Source organism: Podarcis gaigeae, assembly GCF_964106915.1.
Source record: "Podarcis gaigeae genome assembly, chromosome: 12".
Lineage (NCBI taxonomy): Eukaryota > Metazoa > Chordata > Lepidosauria > Squamata > Lacertidae > Podarcis > Podarcis gaigeae.
In genome coordinates this window covers 32250898-32274554 of record NC_139688.1, presented here as the reverse complement: position 1 = coordinate 32274554, position 23657 = coordinate 32250898, and the positions used below count along the sequence as shown (strand labels likewise).

The 23657-nt window shown below is 42.0% G+C and overlaps 1 protein-coding gene across 6 annotated transcripts in view; it reads left to right on the top strand.

Annotated features, from left to right (window-relative positions):
* DGKB (diacylglycerol kinase beta) overlaps window positions 1–23657 on the top strand; it is a 251989-nt gene that overhangs the window by 128472 nt on the left and 99860 nt on the right. For all 6 annotated transcript variants that reach the window (XM_083705272.1, XM_083705274.1, XM_083705275.1 and 3 more), the window contains one exon: window positions 17398–17462. In XM_083705272.1, the coding sequence (XP_083561398.1) occupies window positions 17398–17462 (65 nt within the window). The remainder of the gene's footprint in view (window positions 1–17397; window positions 17463–23657) is intronic.

The following is a 23657-nucleotide window of genomic DNA, read 5'->3' as shown; positions in this document are numbered from 1 at the left end:
TGTGTGTGTGTGTGTGTGTGTGTGTGAGAGAGAGAGAGAGAGAGAGAGAGAGAGAGAGAATGTTTTTATCTACTGTACTGTGACCCTTCCTTTCTTATTGCTGTCAGACCCAGTTCAAGCAATATTAATGTGGGCATTGCTGTTGTCCATTGTCACCTCCCTTGCCACCTTGGTAATGTCCCAAGTTCTGCTTTTCATGGGCCACCAGATGTACAGGGGTACACCTGACACCCCAGGGAGAAGACAGTCTGGCATTGGAAGTATCTACCTTGTTCCAATAATCTTCCTAATGCGCATGTGGGCACACACGTGCGTGCGCGCGCGCGCACACACACACACGATAGGACAACAACCAATAGGTTCAAATTACAGGAAAATGGGCTTGGACTAAATATTAGAAAGAGCTTGTACAACAGTGAAAAAAGTGAGCTCAAAGTGGTGGATATGCCTCCATTTTAAAGTCATTTTTAAGAGGCTGGATGGCTACCTCTCAAGGATGCTGTAATAGTGGATTTCTTTAATCTGCCAGGGGTTGGACTATGCCTTTGAGGTTCCTTCCAGTTCTGTGATTCTATAGTCTGACACATATATACAGTCTTTAGAGTGTTCTTACACAGCGGAACAATGTCTACATAACTTCCAGAAAGATAGCTGACTGTTCTTTTTTTCCCTTTTTTTGTAACCAGAACAATGGAGTCTCGCGGCACCTTAAAGACTAACAGATTTATTGTGGGAGTGGGCCTTAGTCCACAAACGTCTGTGTAGTTTAAGTGTAGTCATTCCTCATAGTGTGTGGAAGATACAGCTCATAATCTTGGCAATCCCTTTCAGCCCTGGGATTCTATAGATGTACGTTCTGTGTTCAAAGACCATCTGTGGGTTTAAAATTATGACTGCACTATTTCTTGATAATATTATGTCATCTTGGCTCTTTGTCATATGACCATTTCATTTGTTAGCCTTTTTATGTACAGAATCTTTAATGTAAGCCCTGTCTCATTCAGCAATTTGGATACTGTTGATTTTTACAGACGGTAATTGCTCTGTTTCAGCAAAGCACAGCACCACAGAGGCTGCTGCATCCGTTGCTAGAGAAACATTCCTGTATAAAAGTGGTCAAGATTGTGTTAAGGATCCAAAAACATTAATAAACAGAAGCAATTTTCTGATAAATATGCTGAATATTACTGGAAAATATCTGTTAAATGTTTCAGAAATGAATTGTGATTTAAGTGTTCGTGTAAACAGCTTTATCTTACATTGAAAACAGATGTTGATTCTTGATCACTCTTTTGTTCCGTTTTAGCCAGATGTGCTTGTAGAGCTTAGGGAACAAAATTACAGTGAACTATTGCAGGTTGTTTTGTTTTTTTTTAAAAAAAGGACCTTTCTAAGAATTTTACTGTGATCTTTATCTATATAGGTGAGAGAAAATGTACTTTTCATTAAATATATTGCAAAAAATATGTTCAAACCATTTTGGCATGTGTAGTAGGATAATAAAGTGCAGGCTGTCTTAATCACCAGGCCTTATTTAATATTAATATGCTGTCATTAGCTGTACCTGTTAAAATACATGTCATTTTATGCCATTCAGGAGATTTGCTATCAAATACTAACTACACCTTAAGCAGATGCAGAAGGTCCTTAATTAACCATTAGATTGCCGGGGTGAGGTCTGAGATGAAAAAGGTTCTGGGTATCATATAACCAAGGTGATTTCCAAAATGCATATAATGCATTTCTTTGAGCACAGTATGCAGACTCATAGAGTAGTCTAACGCTAAACAGAAGCATGCCTACTCTTGCAAAAATAAGATGCTTATTGTGTACATATTCCTTTTCATTTGCTTCATCAAGAATATTGCTTTTGAAGCTACAATATCCTGTTCGTATAGTAAATCAATATGTGCCTGATTTCTTTTATGGGATATACAAATTTATAATCATGTGCATACAGAGTGGGTGATATTCAACACTAGTCATGCTTCAAGTAGACCCACTGAAATAAATGGACTTGCATTTATTTTAATCAGTCTACTTTTAGTCTTTTAGTATGACTCGGTTGGATATCACCCTGTGAAACTTAAATGGCATATCAGGCCCACGTTTATAAAGATCAAAATTTTAAGGCTTATTGTGCTGAAGGATGGCATGTATTTGGATGATAACTACACTTTTCCCCACCATATCTGCACCAGGTATTTGGTAAAATGTTTTACTACTTGGGTATCATAGTCATCTGTGTGGGACCCCTGTAGGCATATGTATCAGTGCAATGGTTCAGAACTAAGTTGTAAATTTCTAAACATGATATAACCTGTACGTCACACGTTTCTTAAATTGTGTTCAATTAAGTTACATAAGGTAAAGGTAAAGGGACCCCTGAACATTACGTCCAGTCGTGACTGACTCTGGGGTTGCGGCGCTCATCTCGCTTTATTGGCCGAGGGAGCCGCCATTTGTCCGCAGACAGCTTCCGGGTCATATGGCCAGCATGACTAAGCCGCTTCTTGCGAACCAGAGCAGCGCACGGAAATACTGTTTACTTTCCCACCAGAGCGGTACCTATTTATCTAGTTGCATTTCGTGCTTTCGAACTGCTAGGTTGGCAGGAGCAGGGACCGAACAACGGGAGCTCACCCCGTCGCGGGGATTCGAACCACTGACCTTCTGATCAATAAGTCCTAGGCTCTGTGGTTTAACCCACAATGCCACCCACATCCCTGTTAAGTTACATAGGCACCACCAAATGCAACCTGAGCAGCAGTGATTGACAGGGCACTACAAACTAATGTGATTGCTAAATATATCAAACCTTAGCAATGGAGCCTTGTGCACAAAGGGGACAGATTGCTGCCATAACACCATTGCTGAGATGCCCATGTTTCTGAGTAAGCACCAGTTTGTGTAATGCCAAACCATAGTTTAATGTGATGTGTATGAAGGGGCTCAAACTTCTGGCTCATGCACTGACTCCTCTTCCTGTGGTTTCTCAACATATTTATGAGTTCTTGGCAAACAATACTTTGCTATTCTCTCTGAATAGGACAAACTGTGATTTGACTAAACTGTGGCTTGCCGAAAACCCAGAAATAAGTTTAGAAATGTAGGGGAAGGCTAGGAACCTAATACTTGTGTACCATTACAGTGGTGTCTTGGGTTACATACGCTTCAAGTTACATACGCTTCAGTTTACAGACTCCGCTAACCCAGACGTAGTACCTCAGGTTAAGAACGTTGCTTCAGGATGAGAACAGAAATTGGGCAGCAGCAGCGCAGCAGCAGCAGCAGGAGGAGGCTCCATTAGCTAAAGTGGTGCTTCAGGTTAAGAACAGTTTCAGGTTAAGAACGGACCTCCGGAACAAATTAAGTACATAACCAGAGGTACCACTCTATGTTTATAGCTTTGGCATTACATCTGAATTGGAATTCTTTCTCTGACAACCTGCCAATGATCATTATTCAAGGTAGAGAGAAAGAGAGAGGGAAGTTATTCTGCATCTTGTGTAGCTAAAGTCTTCTAAGTATCATTATAGGTTTTTGGGGGGGGACCCTCCTAAACCCTGGAAATTAATAAATTGTAGGATTTTGATTATTTGGGATATGAAGGGAAAATACCAGCTGCAGATGAATTCCTGGGCTAGTATATGCAAAATGACCTGGCCCAAGCTTAGAGCCATTAAGAAACAATACAGGACCATTGAAGGCCATTGGCAATGCAAGAAAATTGTCCTTCCCCCTCTACCCTGAGCTGTGAACAGAGGCAAGAGATTTGGAAGGTTGCTGGGGTAACTGAGCATGATGTCACAGGAAGAGTTTGGGACCTTTGTCATGAGGCTTAGGATAGCTGAGCAAAAGGGCAGATCCTTTGTGGTCAGGCTGAATGAAGGCAGCTTGGTGCTGTGAGGAACAAGACCCTCTTGAGATGGCCATGTTGTAAGATCTAGAGTCCCTCCATTTAAATTCAGTATGTGAATGAATCATATTTCTTAAAGCTACAACAGCCATGTCTTGCTTCTCAAAGGAACACAGACCCTGTGTGAGCTCCTGTAGCTCCCCCAGAATCTTACCGCGACTTGGAAAAGATGGTGGGTGGTGTCCAACATGTAACAGTATTGTACATATGCTGAAAGATAAGACAGTCCCAGCTCAAAGGTTCATAATCAAATGATACAAAAGGAAATAAGAATGAAGTGGAAGAAGCAAGCAGTGGAGTAGCTATTCCTTCACTGATGTTCTTGGGAGGTAAGGGTGTAACCTCCCAGTGAAGCCAGGTTATGTCTCACTTGGGCTCTGTAGTCCTTCTCCTTTGGTGATCTGGCTGTTACATCTGTAGACTGTTGCTGATGTCTGGAGCCTTGAGGGATATCCTCCCTAGAGGTAGCCATAGAAGTCACTGAAGCACATGTTTTTGATCAGCCAAGGTGGATATTCCTCATCAGGGCTCAGGTGACAACGCAGTGTCTCATTCTCATTCTTAGAATTATCCCCTTCTTACACTGCTTAGATCCCCATTACTCCAGGAGTCAGGAAACAGAAGGAAGAAAGCATGCAGAGCTAGTTATTCAGGTTTTGAGTAGAGCTATTCTCAGGTGACTGGCCCCGATGAGTTTTTGCTGACTTTATTCTTCTGAAGGGTATTACAAAGTGAGGCTGACGATCTGCTACAGAAATCTGCAAGTGATAAAAGTTAATTATAATCTTCTTTTTTTTACAAGAAAATATCCCACACAGAGAAACATATTTTATATATAATTTGAAAGTTAATCCAGTTTATAATGATTATTCATTATAAGCATAAGCCTGATAGATTAGGATGGACAACTGTTTAGAACTTCATGGCTGGGAATAGTGCCATCTCTACCCACAATTGATGCACATACGTGGCTATTTGGCTGTCTACCTCATCCCATCTGCTCACATGGCATGGTGCCGGCTTACAAATTGGTTAGACCTGTGCCAACAGTAATTGATGTAGTTATAAATACAAAAGATTGCATGTGCCATCTCCTGGAACAAGGTTCTCTTGTGGCCCCTGCAGTAATGTGGCTCTGAACTTGGTGGTATCTTCAACCCATCATATGAAAACTTCATAGATGTATGATATTTAAAATCTGAATATTCACATTGTGAATCCTTAGGATGAACATGCATGTAATATAAACAGGGAGGCCACAGCTCTATAAATGCATGTTCAGCAATGCTAATACTAACATCTGCCTCTAGCAAATCAGTGGGGTTTTTTATTCACTGGTATGTCATTCTCCTTGCATCCTGTCCTGACTCCTTTGCTGCTATGACCTCAAATAGTGTGCTTTCTCTTTTGCTGAAGGAGTAGGGATGCTTCCTCTTGTAGGTTCTGTAAAGGCATGTGGGATCATGCCTTTAATAGAACACATACACAAAGTAAAACTCACCTGCAAGATTTGTATCAGGAAAGACTAATCTTTTTTTCTACCTAGACGTTGTGGGTGCCTTTGGTTGACTGATTAGGAAATAATGAAATCGGACAATCAGACTAACCACTGAAAGTTCACAACGATCTGTTTCTCCGCTTAGAGGCTTAGAACCGAATTGGCATGTAGAAGAAATTTGATTTCTTTTCCTGTGTTTCCTGCCGCCCCGTGAGTAAAATCTTAGTGGATGTGGTAGAAATTTGCACTCTTGCGTAAATGTTCAGCTGCAGCCAGAAAGATCTGGGATGTTATCCCAGAATGCAGACTGACACAGACTGTATTGACTCCGACACTAAGGGGTTAATAACCATGGAATTACTTTTCTTTAGGAAACTTAACCCCCCCCCCAATGTGTATGTTCAGTCTGAGCATGCTTAGTTGAGTCAGTATGACATCACTTATGTGGGTGGATTTTTCATATTTTAGTTTTGTGGGAGGCATGGTATTTATCTCACTGTTAGGAGAGATGTTGCCAATGTCCTTTATTTTAAGATATGAAAAAGGAGCACTGATCGTCTTTCTTTTCCTCAAAGGATTTGTAGATTCAATTAGGAAGTTGTAAGGAAATATGTTTTTAAAGAAAAAGGGGGAAATAATCTGATGAATACATCTGACCGTGTGGATAGTGTCATTTATATAGTTTGGTCACTGGACTTTGTTGTATCGGGGTGGAATGTGAAGTTTCTTGTTGGTGTTCTGCTGTGTTTAAGAGAGAGAGCTGGACAACAAGCCATCAGGAGCACACAGTTATGTCCTTACCTGATCCACACTAATACCAGATATGTTGTCAAATGTGGGGCAGGTAGGCATGTCTTGGAGAAAATGACCCTGTAGGCCAAATTTGGACCAGTGCCAGGTTGAATATGGCCTTTCAAGTCAGAGGGTCCTACCTTTGATATATAGTCAAGATATGAAGCAGTGTCATATCACGAATAGTAATGTTTCAACAGTGATGAAGCAGACCATGGATATTACCCTAGTGCAGCAATGTGGATATTGAATGGTTCTGTTGATATTTGCAAAATGTCTATTTAAAACTCGGTGGAGAAAACGATAGTTAATGTTTTGTACCAATTTTAAAAGCAAATTTATTTCAGGTTTATTTAAACGGGTCTTTTGTGAATTTGGAACTTCCTGGCCACGTATGCCATTATTTACCAATACTGTTCCAACTTCACATATGCGCGCTGAGCATTAAAAGAGGTGTTTTGGGGTAGATGGCCCCAACCTTTCCCCCGAGTCCCTTATTCATAAGAAAATCTGAATAGAGCTATTCTTCAGAGGTCCCTTAAACATTGGGGAACTGATCTGTGATGCCTCATTCGAAGGAATAAAAGTTTGCTTTTCATCTTTTCATCCTTTAGTCCCCTTCTTCTTTTTGAAAAGAGAATGGGATTCTTCATAAATTGATTAGCACAAAGTATCGTTTACAAGCTAGAAAGGGTGGCTTTTCTGAGCTCTACTAAATTCATTTTTAAAAGTCACTTTGCTGTAACCATGTAAACCTATCTAACCCAACACTGTTGTTAAAACCAACTTAAATGGTCCCTGATAAGAAAACAGTCAGGACTATCCATTCAGCCAGAGATGATCTGAACTCCAGCTGATTGTCCTAGCAGCTGTGTGACTTCATTACCATTAGAAAGGCATACAGCCAAGCCAGCTGGTAGGCAGAGAGGCTGTTCAATATACATAGCATGTCGGGTTTGTTGGTTTACGTATCAGCATCATAAGAGGATCCCATGGAAAATAAAAGAGAGTAGAGAACACTATTCCCATCAAGGCATATTCTGAATCTGGCACAGAGTTGAGTCTCATTGGGACATTTTACAGTGCTGTATATTATGTTTCAGCCCTTCGTTAAACGGAGACAATGTTAAAATTTGCATTTATGTAGATTCCTGATACAGATACATACGATAGTATCTCAGTTAATAAAAAGTCTTTGCTCTATATTAGACCGTTACGTTACTGCTTCTGCTGATGTGAACTTAGATACAATCAGTCAATGCTTAATTTTTTCTAGGCAGCCCAATCCTTAATTGTTAATATCTGGCTACACCAATATGAGTATTCAGTGGTGAAAATGAGGAACACATGCTTAGAAGCTCTTATTTTTCATATTTATTCCCATTTTCCATGGATTGCTCCATTATCTTTCATTGAGTGCGGAGTAAAAATGCTGCATGGGGCCATTTTGGGGAATAGGAGGAAGCCAGACCTCAAAAGGTGGTCTTCATTCTGATTTCTCTTCTTCATTGTAAGCTGATGTAGTAAAACAGCTACAGGAGCTAGCATGGTGTCAGAGAAAGACCAAATTTGATTCTGCCATGGGGGAATGCTATGGGTTTTCTGTGGGTTGTGGGCTTCTTCCCCCAGTTCAATATTGCTCCTGCCCTATGTGTGCTAATTGAGACTTCACTAATGGGGCTGTTTAATTACTTTGTATGTAAACAGAAAGAAGTGGTGATTTTTGTAACCAGAGTTATTCAGATTTCTCACCACCACCACAAGACTTGAGTATTTTTCCAACTTGTCAAAGAAAGCTTTGCAGGATTCACCCATCTCTACTTTTTCACTGGACATCTAGGTAATGTCACCGAATCACTATACAGCTATGCTTTTATTATACTGCAGAAAATTCAGTTTTGTGTACAGCCTTCTTCTTTTTGCCCCCAAGGTCCTCAGGCAGATGTGGGTAGGCTGTATGTGGCCGTGACTGGTGCTGGACTGGTGATTGGGCCATTCATTCTCTCTTATACTTTCCCTCCCTCTCTCATACGCTTGAGGAAGAAGTGCATGGGGAAGTCTGGGTAGAGTGTGGTTTATGTGGGGATGGTGTGTGGGGATCTCTCTCTCTCTCTCTCTCTCTCTCTCTCACACACACACACACACACACACACACACACACAGACACTTTATCCTCCCCATCAGTCATGTTCTCCCCAGTCTGTCAAACAGCAGTTTGCTGGACTGGGGGAGTTCAGTTTACATGGGTACAGTACTGTGTGCGGAATGTCCTGTCTCCCATCCCCCCACGCATCACCCTTGCCATGTAAATTGAACTCCCCTCCCCCCGTATGGTAGACAGAATCCCAGTTTTTGCAGCCACAGCTAGTCATTTCCCACTCCTTCTCCTGTCCCCTGGCTTACTTCCCAGGTGGGGGTTCTAAGGTATGTTTGCCAGTTAACTGGTGGTGGTTGGAGGAAGTTGCAGAAGTGGCATGATTAAGCACAGATCCAATTGGTCTGTCAATTTGCCCCTCAGATGTTGCTTTGTATGCCAGTGGTACACACAGGACTGATAATCCCAGGTTTGCTGCTGGACATGTAGTTCATCTCCAAAATGTTCTGTATTGGGGGGGGGGGGGATCCAATAATTTAGTTGGATGCATTAACTGACATTAAATGACATTACTGTATAAACATTGTAAAATAATAATAATAACAGTTTATATGAAGTAAAAATAATAATCCTGCATATAGCATCAATTCAGCTTACTTCATTACCATCATTAGAGCCAAACCCACATACCAAATTACATTAAAATAATTAAATGTCTCTGTGTGCTTTGTTGGGCCTTAAATGTTGGTAGATAAGTTATTCCTCCTAAAGCGAATGATATTAGGAGCGGGGACTTATGGCTCTTGTAGTTGATAATAAACAGAACATTTAATTGTGAAAGTTGAAGTTGAAAATGCTGATTCAGTAGTTGGGAAAAATACATTTAGGTTAAATATTAATTTAAATGTCCTCAATAATGGGTACCTATGCTATTTAAGGAAGTAATTATGCCACAGTGTAGTCAACAAGAGTATTGATTAGAATTTAATTCACTGCAAGAAGACTCCAATCATTCTTAACAGAAGTTTTTTCCTCCTCTTTAACAGTATACTGAAGCTTGTCTCTTTTTCGGTTCTTTTTTTTCCCTTTGGTGGTCAATTTAGTAACAAGTTTGCAATTAATCATTTGCTGATTGCAATGAATGGTCTGTCAATAATATGCAGCTCACGCTGCTAAAAGGGTTATACAGTGCTTTATTGTTTTCCTTTTGTCTTGGGAACACTTTGTCTAGCTATGTTTCCTAGAATGGATTTTGAATAGATGTTTTGAAGTAATGCATGCCAGTTTTAAAGAGACACCATGGACTGATTCGGCGTATTAATCAAAATAGGCACTAACTTTTTCTTTTGGCAATTCAGTATACGGACATCTGTTGACTCCTAATATGTGAAGTTGGACACTCTGGCATTACTGAAGAGTTTCATTATCTTAAATGTCATAACATTTGTTTGAATTACTCTGTGTAGGTTTCAGATGCTGAAATTATAATCTTGAATTGCTTAACAGATTTCAGTATCCTTTGAAAAATGCATAAATGGGAGCTTGTTAAGAGTGCCACCTCTCTAATTTTTAATTTATGCAACAATAGCAAAATTACTGCAAACAAGTAATATCCCTAGATTTTAAAATAGTTAAAGAGAGCCCTACAGCACTTTTGCACTAAGTAAAACCATTGGTTTTGAAAGGAAGGAATTAATGCTAGTAATATTTTAGACAATAAACAGACGAAGAGCACATTATGCTCAATTTCCAGTTCATAATTAATAAATTACAGTAATTCTAACTCTTTCTGTGATATTGCTTGAGGAAAGATTTGAACTTATTTTGCTCCAACGTGCTGTGGTTCTTACCCTTACTATGTCCCTACAAGGAAAATAGTTAATAAAGAACTTACACACTGTCTTGGGAAACTTAATTTTACCCATCTCTGTCTATAGCAGCCAGGTTCTACACTTGCCAGAACTGCACTATCAGTTTAACCTTTGATTCATGACCTCTTTTGGCAGGGTTTCCCAAACTTGGGTCTCTGGCTGTTTCTGGACTACAACTCCTATTATCCCTTAGGTAATCAACACCAGTGGTCAGAGATGATGGGAGTTGTAGTCCAAAAACAGCCAGAGACTCAAGTTTGAGAAACCCGTCTTACAAGAAATGTTTATAAAAATGTTATTCACAGTTTTTTTGAATTAAAAGAAGACTTCATCAGGGCTGATAGAGTTTGGTTTGACTTGTAATTAGTGCGGCTTTTCCAGAGAGAGATTCCATTTCCACAGTTCAGTGACCTCCCTAGTTAAAGTCATAAAAGGTAAAGGGACCCCTGACTGTTAGGTCCTGTCGTGGACGACTCTGAGGTTGCAGCGCTCATCTCGCTTTACTGGCTGAGGGAGCTGGCGTACAGCTTCCGGGTTATGTGGCCAGCATGACTAAGCCACTTCTGGCGAACCAGAGCAGCACACGGAAATGCTGCTTACCTTCCCGCCGGAGCGGTACCTATTTATCTACTTGCACTTTGACAGGCTTTTGAACTGCTAGGTTGGCAGGAGCAGGGACCAAGCAATGGGATCTCACCCTGTCGTGGGGATTCGAACTGCCAACCTTCTGATTGGCAAGCCCTAAGCTCTGTGGTTTAGACCACAGCGCCACCCGTGTCCTTTTAGTTAAAGTCATAGCCATCCCTATTTCAGGCTATGGGCATTATTGTTGCAACTTGGAGGGGCTCAGGAGTGGATTTACTTGGCAGGATTACAGTATGGGTTCCATCATGGCATGGTCCGAGACCACCTGAATCACTACTTCAGCAGACTTTGCCAAGCTGATCCACAGGCACAGATAATCTTCCAGCTTTATTTGCCCTTCTGAGACCTGATAATAACTGCAATCTACTTCACAGAGTTGGTGTGAGGATATTAAAAAGATATAGATTGCAAAGCAATCTGAGTGCTGAAATAGCTATATACATTATTTACTTCTGGTTATGTTAATAGAACAAGCCTTGAGATCAGAATTTCAGCTCCGTTCTCCAGAAGTTATGTGTTTTTATAGGCCAGGCCTGTCACACAGCAAGAATAACATGGTGTCCAAAGTATATCTGCTATGAATTATTTGTGCTTATAGCACAACACTTTGTTATCATAATTGAAACCCTACATGGCTATTAATATTATATAGCACTTCGAGCATGTAAAGTGGTTTACAGCCCTTATTTCATTCATCAATGTAAGGGATAGGGTGATTATGATGATAAAATTTAAGTGACTATAAAGCCGTGGGAAAACACTGTTTAAGGCTGGCCGGTGAATATGACCCAACACAGATTTAACCATGGAAGCCAGTCTTCCCCAGAACGAAATTCCTGCTCACTTCCCTTCTTGGTGAAGAGTTAATGTGTACCCATGTTAACGGTGATGAACACCAATCAAGTTTCTTTGGAAACCATTATTTGCATACCCCCTTCATATGGTTTCAAATTTTGAAGGTGAGACTCTGGATTATAAGGAAGTATACCACAGTTAAAGAGGTTACATATGTAACTCTAAATAGGAATGTCAATTTTGGTTCTCTCTGCTTCCGATTTTAAGTTTGGTTCCCCACATTTCTACAGCAATTTGTGATTTCTTTACTTTTTATTTTTGGTAATCCTCATGAAAATTCTTCAGCGTTTTAGAATTTCTCCTAATATACACAGTTTTGTGCCTAGTTTTGACTAACACACACTTTTTGTGAGAAATTTGGCTTTGAATGTGATCTAAATCGAGTTTCTCCCCCATCCCTGCTCTAAAGTAGAGCTACCAAAAGAAGCCTTAAACTCATGGAGGGACAGTTTAGGGTTAGGTTAAGAGACGTGAGGCTGCAGATCACATTGTAAAGGCCTGTGGGGCAGAGAAAAGGGAGCAAATTTACTCTAGAAATGGGGAAAGCAACATGTATTTGTCCCTGAGCCTAGTTCTCAAGTCCCAAACCTTGGGTTGCCCTGAAACATTATCTTCCCTGGAGGGGCCTCCTGTTGTTGGAGTAAGGGAACCTTTGAATGCAGCTGCTGGAGCATGCATTGGTTTTATACAAGAACTAATGTGGGTGAGTTATAATTTGAAATTATACACAACACTTGTTTCATAAGCCCACCCTCCACCAAGAGGTTCAGAGGGGGGGGAGTTACATATATAATAAAAATCACATAAGAACATTCCACATAAATATCCCATTAGACCAGTGTTTCCCCAACTTGGATCTCCAGCTGTTTTTGGACTACAGTTCCAATCATCCCTGACACTGGTCCTGCTAGGTTGGGATGATGGGATTGGAGTCCACAAACAGCTGGAGACCCAAGCTGGAGAAACCCTGCATTAGACAATCATTAAAATGCCATAACAACTGAAATTCAAATAACATAGTCCCTCCATGAATCAAGCAGCCTCAGTGCAGTATATAGCTAGCATGTCAGTAACATAGAAAATAGCACTTTATCAAATGCCTGTGCAAAAGGTTGTCTCTGACAACCAGATGTCAACAGTGGTGCAATATGTGCCTCTGGGGATAGGTAGTTCTAGAGTTAGGGCACTTGTCCTTTGACTTACCTGCTGTATCACCAAAGTGGGAGGGTCCTAATGTTATTCAGTTGTGGGCAAGTCTGTATGGGATTCGTTCCCTCAGATATTCTGTCCCCAAGGTGTCAAGTCTTTAAAAGTTTGCATTTACACATTGAATTGTGTTTGGCAACCATTGGGTGAGATTATCTGAAGATTTGAACAGAAAATGTAATCCGTGTGTCTCAGCACCACTACAAGATAGGCTGAGGATTTTGCTAATGAAAGTTGGCTCTTTGCACTGCAAATACAAGCCCAGATTTACCTGCTGATTTTGATACAATACATCAAAATACTCTATTTTAAAAACCCTATTAATTCATTTGACAGTAATAAATAAATAAATACAGTCCTAGCTTATTGAAACTATCTTTTTTTTCCCTTTTGAGCAATCTTGTCAGTGAAGGCAATAGATTCTACTCTTAATGCTTTAAAATCACATTATTTTCAGGATTCAGGAGTGGAAAGCTTTTGTGGATATATGTTTGAAATGTTTTTCAAATAACTTGTGAATTAATGTCTTTACATGACATAATAGAACGTGCCAGCTAAATAAATAGAAGTAACATTTTACTTCAAAATATTCCACTGTCAAGATGACAAAAATAATAAGCGTCTCTTTTGAATACTGTAAGCTGGGTATTAAGTCAGTGGGAAATGTTTTTGCCTATCTAAATTATTTAGTCAAAACAGATATTCAGAAAAGTGTTTCAGCAGGAAGATGCATGCAAATCATTTGTGTGGTATAGAACTACTTTTATTACAAAGTGCAGGTATTTTCACAACTTAAGTGCTTGACTTTAACCCTTCACCCATCCTCTCTATTCAACAATTTTTTATTTACATACCCAGACCCATACATTATTCTCTCTCTGTGGTCTAGCTAATTTAGCCAATCCAGGAATTGAGAAGCCATCACAAAGTTTAATTCTTCCCATCTTTAGAATCGGCAGCAAATATTTGCTAGTGATATACACAAAACCCTTTGCCTTCTGCAAAACAAAACAGATCTCCATTTCAGGGAACTTGCGGGGCATGCAGAATAAAAGTGAAAATCGTTTCCATCTTCAAAGTGGCAGTTTCTGCACAGCTATATCACACCTCCCACTTTTGACAGAACAATGTAAAGGGAACAATGCATCATACAATCCCTACTGCAGGGGTGGGTAACCTGTGGCCCTTCAACACCCATCATCCGCAGCCAGCATGGCTAATGATCAAGGATGATGATAATTGTAGTTCTGCAACATCTGGGAGGCCACATGTTCCCCACCCTTAGCAAGCACTTTGCCAACAATAGCATTCCCATCACCATGTTAGAAACCCTACATGGGTAGTAATGTCCCTTTTCAGACTGATGTTGCTCATACATCAGCTGGGCCGTGTTTTCCCGTGTGTTTTCATAGGTACCAAGCACCTGAACAGAGACACAAACAAGCTGTGGTGCCAAAATGTATCTGGGTCTCTCATTGTAATCGCTCACCAGAGCTGACCAAGACCTTTTGCTCCCTGAGGCGAAAAGAGGGAGATGTCACCTCCTCATTCCACTTACAGAAACTGACTGGATTGGCAGCAGAATCTTACTTTAACAGTTGTGAAGGGAGATAGTTTCATCCATTGTATCTGAGGCATCAGGGAGCCATAACAATTTGTCTAACGTATACAGTGCTGTCCTCCCGCAGAGGGGCTTGGCCAAGGGCCTTAGGAGGAACAGCCAGGGCTGTTGCCTGTGTTTCTCCCCCAGTCTCTGCCGCCTGAGCTGATCATCTCACTTTGCCCAATAGTAGGGCAGGCCCTGTCTGTCACAACAGGTACATCTGAATACTATATACAGTGGCACCTCGGGTTAAGAACTTAATTCGTTCTGGAGGTCTGTTCTTATCCTGAAACTGTTCTTAACCTGAAGCACCACTTTAGCTAATGGGGCCTCCCACTGCCACCATGCTGCCGCCGCTCGATTTCTGTTCTCATCCTAAAGCAAAGTTCTTAACCTGAGGTATTATTTCTGGGTTAGCGGAGTCCGTAACCTGAAGCGTCTGTAACCTGATGTATCACTGTACAAATATGCCATCCTTTGAAACTTGCTGAGTGTCTACTTGAGTTGATCGAAACCATTCCAGTTCCTGTAAAAGCTGTAGTCTATGGTTACTTTTCCCAGTCGAAGCAAAGTCTCTGATTCTTTCTTGCATTCTATTTTTATGAATGCACATTCTTCTTTGTCAGAGGCTTGGCAAGACAGCCTGGTTTTTAATTTTATGTATATTTATTTTACAAATGTTGCCATAGCAAATATTTATTTTAAAAAGAAAGTTATTGGAATGGGTTTTAGCAGGTTCCACTTTGAGGATAAAGACAAGAAGATAGCATGTGATATTAGTGAAATTCACTGGAGGGGAAGGGGGGAAAGCAGAAATCTTCTGTTTCTACATTTTCTAGGAAATATTCAAAACTGGTTGAAGAACTTACAATATAGGCATTAAGGCAGAAATTTTGTGTGATTACACTTCAGTCTTAATCTACATCTGGCAGCTAACTGAGACCAATGAAACTTACAATTTTGGCACGGTTTGCACATCATAGTAAACTTACTCCCCCTCTAGTGTTGGTGGGAGCCATAAACCACAATCCCTGATTTAGCAGTCTAGCCAAACCAAAGATTGTGGTTAGTAATAGCAATAATTTTTAATTTTATTGTTTAGCTGTAACACAACAAAAAGAAAAAGAACATTCAGAATTGAGCCACAAATTTAGCTCTAAGTTTCCTGGCTGCCAGCACAGATAAAGAAACTTGCAAACTAACGGTTTTCATTGTCAGATGGCGGAAAAAAAACATGCAAACTTGCTAGGTGTAAGAAAATTCTTTCTGAGACTAAACACAGATATTTTTCATGATTATCCTTATAAACAGAACATTTGAAGCCACGTACTTGAAATGTTTGGTGTGGGTATGTCCAGAGACAAGTTAAAATGTCTTTATTTTCCCAAACATTTTTTAAAAATACCACTTTTACTTCTGATTATTTTTAATAAATAATTTGCATTTTACTGATTTTTGCTTTTATTGGTTTAAGGGTTTTTAATACTATGTTAGTGTTGCTGTGAGTTTTCTTGAAGTCCTTTTAAATTGAAAGATGGGATGTAAACATTATGAACACGTGTAGTTTGCTTAGATACTGGCTACTTCTGTTATAAATTAAATTTTACTAATTCATTTAATTACCTGTGCCAAGCCATTTTGTCATTACTGATCTAATTTAAGTATCCCTTTGACAGTAGAGTATATTTATGCACATATATTATCTTAGAACAGGTATCAGGAAGTTAGCAATGACAGTAAAATTATATAAAGAATCATTTTAGTTGATACATTACTCTCAAGCCCACCTTTTAAATGCAGAGTCAATAGTTCTGCAATCCATTCTCTCAGCTCTTACTGCGCAACTTAGTAACGGAATAATGCTTTGTAATTTACATTGTTCAGAAACATTTCACTCGCTTACTAAAGGGTTTTATTTAAATGCTCACAGATCTAGGCTAAGCCTTTTTGCTTTTATTGTCAGTACCTATTGTTACATTTATTGATGCTGCTTCTTACAGAATTATAGGCTGTAATGCTGTACGGGCTCACAACCCCATTTATGAAGCTCTTTCTCTGTTATGCTCTGAAGCCCCACTTTGTACCTATTTTCATCTTGACACCCAGCGATGCCACTGGACAACAGGGTGTTTGATGGACCAGCAGCATCTTCAAGATCAAGAGGTTTTCTGGTAAAGGAGATGGTGCTTCTGTGGACAATAGCAACATACATAAACACACACTCACTCTACCTCTTGGTCTAGCCTCGTACTGGACCAGGCATCCATGATGGTCACAACCATGCGCCTAATTTCAATTAATCTGACAAATGTGCTTTGCAAAAATGGAAGTTTCTGCTGATCCAAGTGTTCCCTATCCCTGCTATAGAAGAAACCTTGCTTCTTTATGAACCATCATCAGAGGTCCTCCTCCTGGTGCCGCCAGCTTGAGGGTCAAGCAGGAATAAAGCTTTCTTAGGAGTGGCAGGCCGATTCTAGATCTCCTTCCTGAGGGAAATTTGCATAGTACCAATCCAGTTATATTTTAGGCACCAGGTTGAAACAAGTTTATTTGTTTCTCTCCTGTCCCTCTACCTAGGAGGCTTCTTGTGCCTTCATAATGTGCCCTGGGATTTAACAGTGGTTTGGATTTCATTGCCGCTTACGAGTTTTAGTGTGGTTCATTATATTCTTATGGTGCACTTTATTATTTTTATATGCAGAGAAGTTATTGTGAGGCGCATTTTGGCGACTTTATTTTGGAAGATATTTTTCTTGCATTTTGCTAATTTCAAAGGTGGCGTGTAAATTTCCTAACTAAATTGTGCCCAGAGAGTCTTTTGTCTCACGTGGTTAAAAGAACCTCAACAATATTTTACAATATTTTGCATTTCAACAAAAAAATGAGATATCTGCTCTTCTTTTTCTCCCCTAGGATGCTTCAATTGCTCACAGGTTTCACATCATGCGAGAAAAACACCCAGAGAAGTTCAACAGCAGGTGAGACCCCTATACACATATACACATACACCTTACCTAGCAAGAGAGGCTGTTTTTTTTCCCCCAGATGGCGAAGAAGCATCTGCCATGACAAAGAAAGTTATGAATTTATCATGAATGGAATAGTGTCACTGGCCGCAATATCAGTACACCTTTCATTAAGGTGTGTCCTCACCAGCACTCTCGTCACTTTTCATTTCAGTTTCCCCCTCACTTCCCTGGAACAGATCTTTGCATGTACCCATTTACAAATATTGGCTTGTTTCCTTTTCCCCCTTCTCCTTCTGGAAATGTTGAAGTGGATTCTAATTCTTTTAAGTCCTTATAAATTGTATTGTGCCCAAGCACAATGAGATAAATGAGAGCCAACTTGGGCAGGGAAAAGAGAAGGATGGGATTTGAGTTAGGATTGTGAAATATCCGAGATCCAGGATCATGAAATAATTGTGATTAGCTTCTTCTATAGAAATATGTATAGGTGACCAACAAGACATCTCGGTGGATGCTGAGCAGCAATGGCACAGGAAGCCAGTGTGGTGTAGTGGTTAAGAGCGGTAGTCTCGTAATCTGGTGAACTGGGTTCGCATCTCCGCTCCTCCACATGCAGCTGGTGGGTGACCTTGGGCCAGTCACACTTCTCTGAAGTCTCTCAGCCCCACTCACCTCACAGAGTGTTTGTTGTCGGGGAGGAAGGGAAAGGAGAATGTTAGCCACTTTGAGACTCCTTCGGGTAGTGATAAAGTGGGATATCAAATCCAAACTCTTCTTCTTCTTTATAAAGGGGTTGGGGGAGAGATTCAAGTTATTCAAGTCAGCAAGGGGAGCAGCAAGTGAAGTGTGTCCTTAGCAAGCAAAAACAGGTACCTCTGTTAAGAAAAAGGTACAGCCTTGTGTGTGGAATAGACAACTCTGAGGATGTGAAGCACAAACGATGACAGATCCAGCATGCTTTCTTTGCGCTAGTATCGGTAGCAGATTGCGTCAAACACTTTCTGTCTATATGAACTTTTCACATACAGTGGTGCCTCGCAAGACGAAATTAATTCGTTCCGCAAGTCTTTTCTTCTTGTAAGTTTTTCGTCTTGCGAAGCACGGTTTCCCATAGGAATGCATTGAAAATCAATCAATGTGTTCCTATGGAAACCGCCTTCAGACCAGGTCCGGGGACAGTCTGTCCCCCGACCTCTTCTGAAGGTCGGCGGGGGGCGAAAGTCTTTGCTTCCCCCCGCCTGCCTTCAAAAGCCGTCGGGGAAAGCGGAGAATCGCAGCGCGTTTCTCCGCTCTCCCGGGAAGGCAGGCAGGGGGGAGCAAAGTCTTTGGCCCCCCGCCGGCCTTCAAAAGCCATCCGGGAGAGCGGATAATCGCAGCACGTTTCTCCGCTCTCCCGGGAAGGCAGTCAGGGGGGAGCAAAGACTTTTGCCCCCCGCCGGCCTTCAAAAGCCGTCCGGGAGAGCGGATAATCGCAGCGCGTTTCTCCGCTCTCCCAGGAAGGCAGGCAGGGGGGAGCAAAGACTTTTGCCCCCCGCCGGCCTTCAGAAGAGGTCCAGGACCTCTTCTGAAGGCTGGCGGGGGGGCAAAAGTCTTTGCTCCCCCCCCCCTGCCTGCCTTCAAAAGCTGTCCGGGAGAGCGGAGAATCGCAGCGTGTTTCTCCGCTCTCCCGGGAAGGCAGGCAGGGGGGAGCAAAGACTTTGCCCCCCGCCGGCCTTCAGAAGAGGTCCAGGACCTCTTCTGAAGGCCGGCGGGGGGCGAAAGTCTTTGCTCCCCCCCCGCCTGCCTTCAAAAGCCGTCCGGGAGAGCGGAGAATTGCAGCACGTTTCTCCGCTCTCCCGGGAAGGCAGGCAGGGGGGAGCAAAGTCTTTCACCCCCCGCCGGCCTTCAGAAGAGGTCCTGGACCTCTTCTGAAGGCCGGCGGGGGGCGAAAGTCTTTGCTCCCCCCCGCCTGCCTTCAAAAGCCGTCCGGGAGAGCGGAGAATCACAGCGCGTTTCTCCGCTCTCCCGGGAAGGCAGGCAGGGGGGAGCAAAGACTTTCGCCCCCCGCCGGCCTTCAGAAGAGGTCCAGGACCTCTTCTGAAGGCCGGCGGGGGGCGAAAGTCTTTGCTCCCCCCCCCCGCCTGCCTTCAAAAGCCGTCCGGGATAGCGGGAAGCGCTTCCCTGCTATCCCGGACCGCTTTTAAAATGCTAGCGGTGGGGAGCAAAGCCTTTCGGCCCCCGCCGGCCTTCCTGGACCTCTTCTGAAGGCCAGAGGGGGGGAGGCTTTGCTCCCCACCGCCAGCATTTAAAAGAGGTCCCCGGAGATTTCCCTATGGGCTTTCTTCTTGTGAAGCAAGCCCATAGGGAAAATCGTCTAGCGAAGCGACGCAAAAACCGAAAAACCCTTTCGTCTTGCGGGTTTTTCGTCTTGCGAGGCAATCGTCTTGCGGGGCACCACTGTATAGGGTCCCCTCCCCCTTCTAGTAAAATCAGTTGTTTTCCAATATTGTAGCTGAAGTAGGTACCATTCTAAATAACAAACTGCTCTGGCATATAAAATGCTTGCCTCTCAAGACCAGCGTGATAGAGATGATGATGCACTGTGTGGTATTTGAAGATCCCTGAGTTGACACTTTGCCATTAGGCATTGCAGAACACTTATTAGGCAGCTGCAGCTGTGAATCCTTATGTTTTGCTTCTACTCACATACTTGTGGAGCCTCTTTCATACTCATCGCAAGAGCCACTGAATACCATTTTACAAATATAGTCCTGTCATTCGGAATCCTAAAAAAAAATGTGTGAAATCTGCAAAAACGAAGCTTTACACAAGTTCCTCGGGACGGGTTGGGGGAGTTGTTCACATGAACTGTGCTCCAAAGGTTATTTATATAAATATAATATAAATTATATTAAAATTAAGTAATAATAATAATTTATTATTCATATCCCACACATCTGGTTGGGTTTCCCCATTTGGGGTGGGAGGTAGGTAGGAAGTGTTAATAAATACACATAGAGTTTCTCATTTGGTTTTTTTTCTTTCCCCTATTTTTCATTGGGAAGTGGGTAGGGATTTTGTAACAGAAAGCATGATCCTTAAAAGTGCTGACTTGGCGGACTAGCCTACCTCCCCCAGTTGTCACAAATGCTGTGGTGAATGGGAATTCTGAAGGATTCTTAGCATTTATGTAAGCAGGTTTTGATGTGTTAAATCTACGGGACCGCCTCGCCTGGTATGCCCCGCAGAAGACCTTAAGGTCCATGAATAACCATAGTTTAGAGATTCCGGGCCCTAAGAAAGTCAGACTATCCTCCACCAGGGCCGGGGCTTTTTCAGTAATGGCTCTGGTGGAATGCTCTATCTCATGAGACTAGGGCCCTTCAGGATTTAACCTCCTTCCATCGGGCCTGTAAGACCGAGCTATTCTACCTGGCCTTTGATTTGAATTCAGCCTGATCATTTATTTCCCTTCTCTTCCCTCCCGCTCCCCTTTTATGAAGATCACCTGCTCTGAGACCCCACAGCTAATTCTCCCCTGGCCTCTTCGCTGGCCCAAGTAGGACCAATTCAGCCAGCTAGCCCTGGGGATTATCTAAAGCTTATTTCCCCTAAATTGATTTTTGAATTTTATTGTTATTCATGTTTCTATACTGTATTTTATGCTCCTTTTATAATTTAAGTGTTTTAAATTTGTTGTTAGCTGCCCTGAGCCCAGTTTTTGAACCGGGAAGGGCAGGGTATAAATAAAAATGTATTATTATTATTATTATTATTATTATTATTGACAAAAACAGGGGAGGCAAACCTCAGGCCCAGAGGACAAATGCACCTCACCAGGGGTGCCAACTCTTGGGGGCTGAGCCCTTTTGCCCCGCCCCATATTGGGGGGAGGGTCCAGGGCCCCAGTGTTCAAAGAGCACAGAGCCAACCATGGCACAGCTCCAGTGGCTGGCTCCTTTTCCCAGGTTCGAATCAGCCTCCCACCAGTGGCAGTGCCAAGAGAAGGCGGAAGAAGAGGATCTGCCAGCCATTGAAACCACACAGTTGCCATGTTCTTGGCTCCTTCTGACACCCTGGTGTCCCGTGTGAGATGTTGCGCCCCCCCCCCCATGGCCCTCACAAGCTGGCACCTCTGCACCTCGTACCCCTGCCAGCCTCTCTATCTTGCTTTCATCTCTGTCCGCCAGTCGTGCTACTCTCCACAGGCCACTCTCCTTGCTGGCCGTGCTCCAGGCTCTCCTTAAGAGCTTCTGTCTGGTTGGAATGTATCTTTGAACTGTGACAATTCCTCCTTGCTTGCATGGTTGGATATGTGTTTGTGGAATCCCTTTCTGTGGCCCTGCCCACTTTCGCTGGCATGCTGCTCCTGGGGTAACAGAAAAGGGGTAACAGAAGAGTGGGGCCTGCTCCTGGGGTATTTCCCTCGATTCTCCGGGTCAGTTTAGTTGTTGACCTGGTTTGGGGGATTTAAATGGCCTTTGCCACCATATTTGGGAACCATGATAGTTGAAAGACTTCCCCTTTCCATATTAGTCTAGGCATAGGCAAACTCCAGCCCTCCAGATGTTTGGGACTACAATTCCCATCATCCCTGACCATTGGTCCTGTTAGCTAGGGATGGTGGGAATTGTAGTCCCAAACATTTGGAGGGCCGGAGTTTGCCTATGCCTGATCTAGAGGCCGTGTTCCTGATGCTCCTGGCTTCTGAATTGAAGTGGAATAGGACTTTCTCACTGGAGGGAGCATAATTTATAGTGCATAGGAAACTCCTTCTCAGCTTCCATAGGCACATTAAGACCTTCCTTTTTAGGAGAATCTTGGAAGAGGAGGTAGTTTTAGAAGACATCTGAAGGCAGCCCTGTTTAGGGAAGTTTTTAATGTTTTATTCTGTTTTTAGTGTTCTGTTGGGAGTTGCCCAGAATGGCTGGGGATACCCAGCCAGGTGCGCTGGGTATAAATAATAAAATTATTATTATTATTATTATTATTATTATTATTATTATTATTAGTTTTGTTTGCTGGTAGTTGCTGTTGCTTGTTAACATGCTCACTATTTTAATATTCCAGTGGTTGCTCTTTTTACTGTTTTCATTGAGTTTTCATTGTTTTTATTGTTAACCAACTGGGAGGCCTACATTCAAGCAGTGTATAATGACATTAAATAAATAAATAAATGAATAGATGTTTTATGAGATACATGAAGAAGCCAGATGGACAAAGCATCTGAAGTACGGCAAATGGGTTTGGTTTCTGAAGCAGCTGTAGATGAAGCTGAAATTGTGGTGATACAAGGTTTTTGGGACTATGAGAACATGTTCCTTGAAGTCTAGCACCACCCATGTGGAACTGTATACTGTTATAAGTTCCTGTTTTACAGTAGCGCATCTCCAAAATGGTTCTCTCAAGAATGATTCTATAACAAGAATGCAGCTTTGGGCTAGCCAAGGTCAGTCTAAGTGCCTGTAGAGACAAATGGTAGGAGCTATCAAACACTTGGCAAATGCAGGATTTCTAGCCTCTTAATAGTGAAGCTGGTTTATTAGGGTCCTGCTGCATATTTTCAGCAGTTGGCAATTATAAGTTATAAAAAGATCAGCTAATCATATGGTTTCGGCTCAGATTTCATGTCACAATAAATCATATGCCATTAATAACATCTGCTAGCCGTCTCACCTTGAAATTCATCTATATTTCAAAGAACCTGATGCCTCTAACATTATCTTAAGGAAATTAATTGCAAAAATATATAGTCTTACTCCTTATACTCTTTGCTGTGTAGATACTTGAAGAATTTGAGCGGGAAATCATCTAGTACTGGGATAATTCCCATCATGAAAGGTTGTGCAAAATAACTGTCAAAGTTTAATTTGCTGTGCAACTACTATATTATGTTTGCCTATTGTGAAGACACTTCTTATGTAAAAGCACTTTAAAGAAGAGAACAGAGTCTATGCACTCTCTGGCTTGGTTCTCACATCATGCCAAGCCAAACCATGGCTTAGTGTGAATGTGCAAAAAAAAAATCTGGGCTCTGGGAGACGAGTTTGCAGTTGCTTTATTCCTCACCTATCATTTTGGTACTGTGCTTTATTGAGCCAAACCACAGGCTGGCATGGCATGTCATCTGAACCCAGGCTTGTGGTTAAGGTCTCCTGGACAAACCATGAGCCAGAAACCAAACCTTGCTTACAGCTTATGGTTTGTCTGGAGAGCCATGAGCCT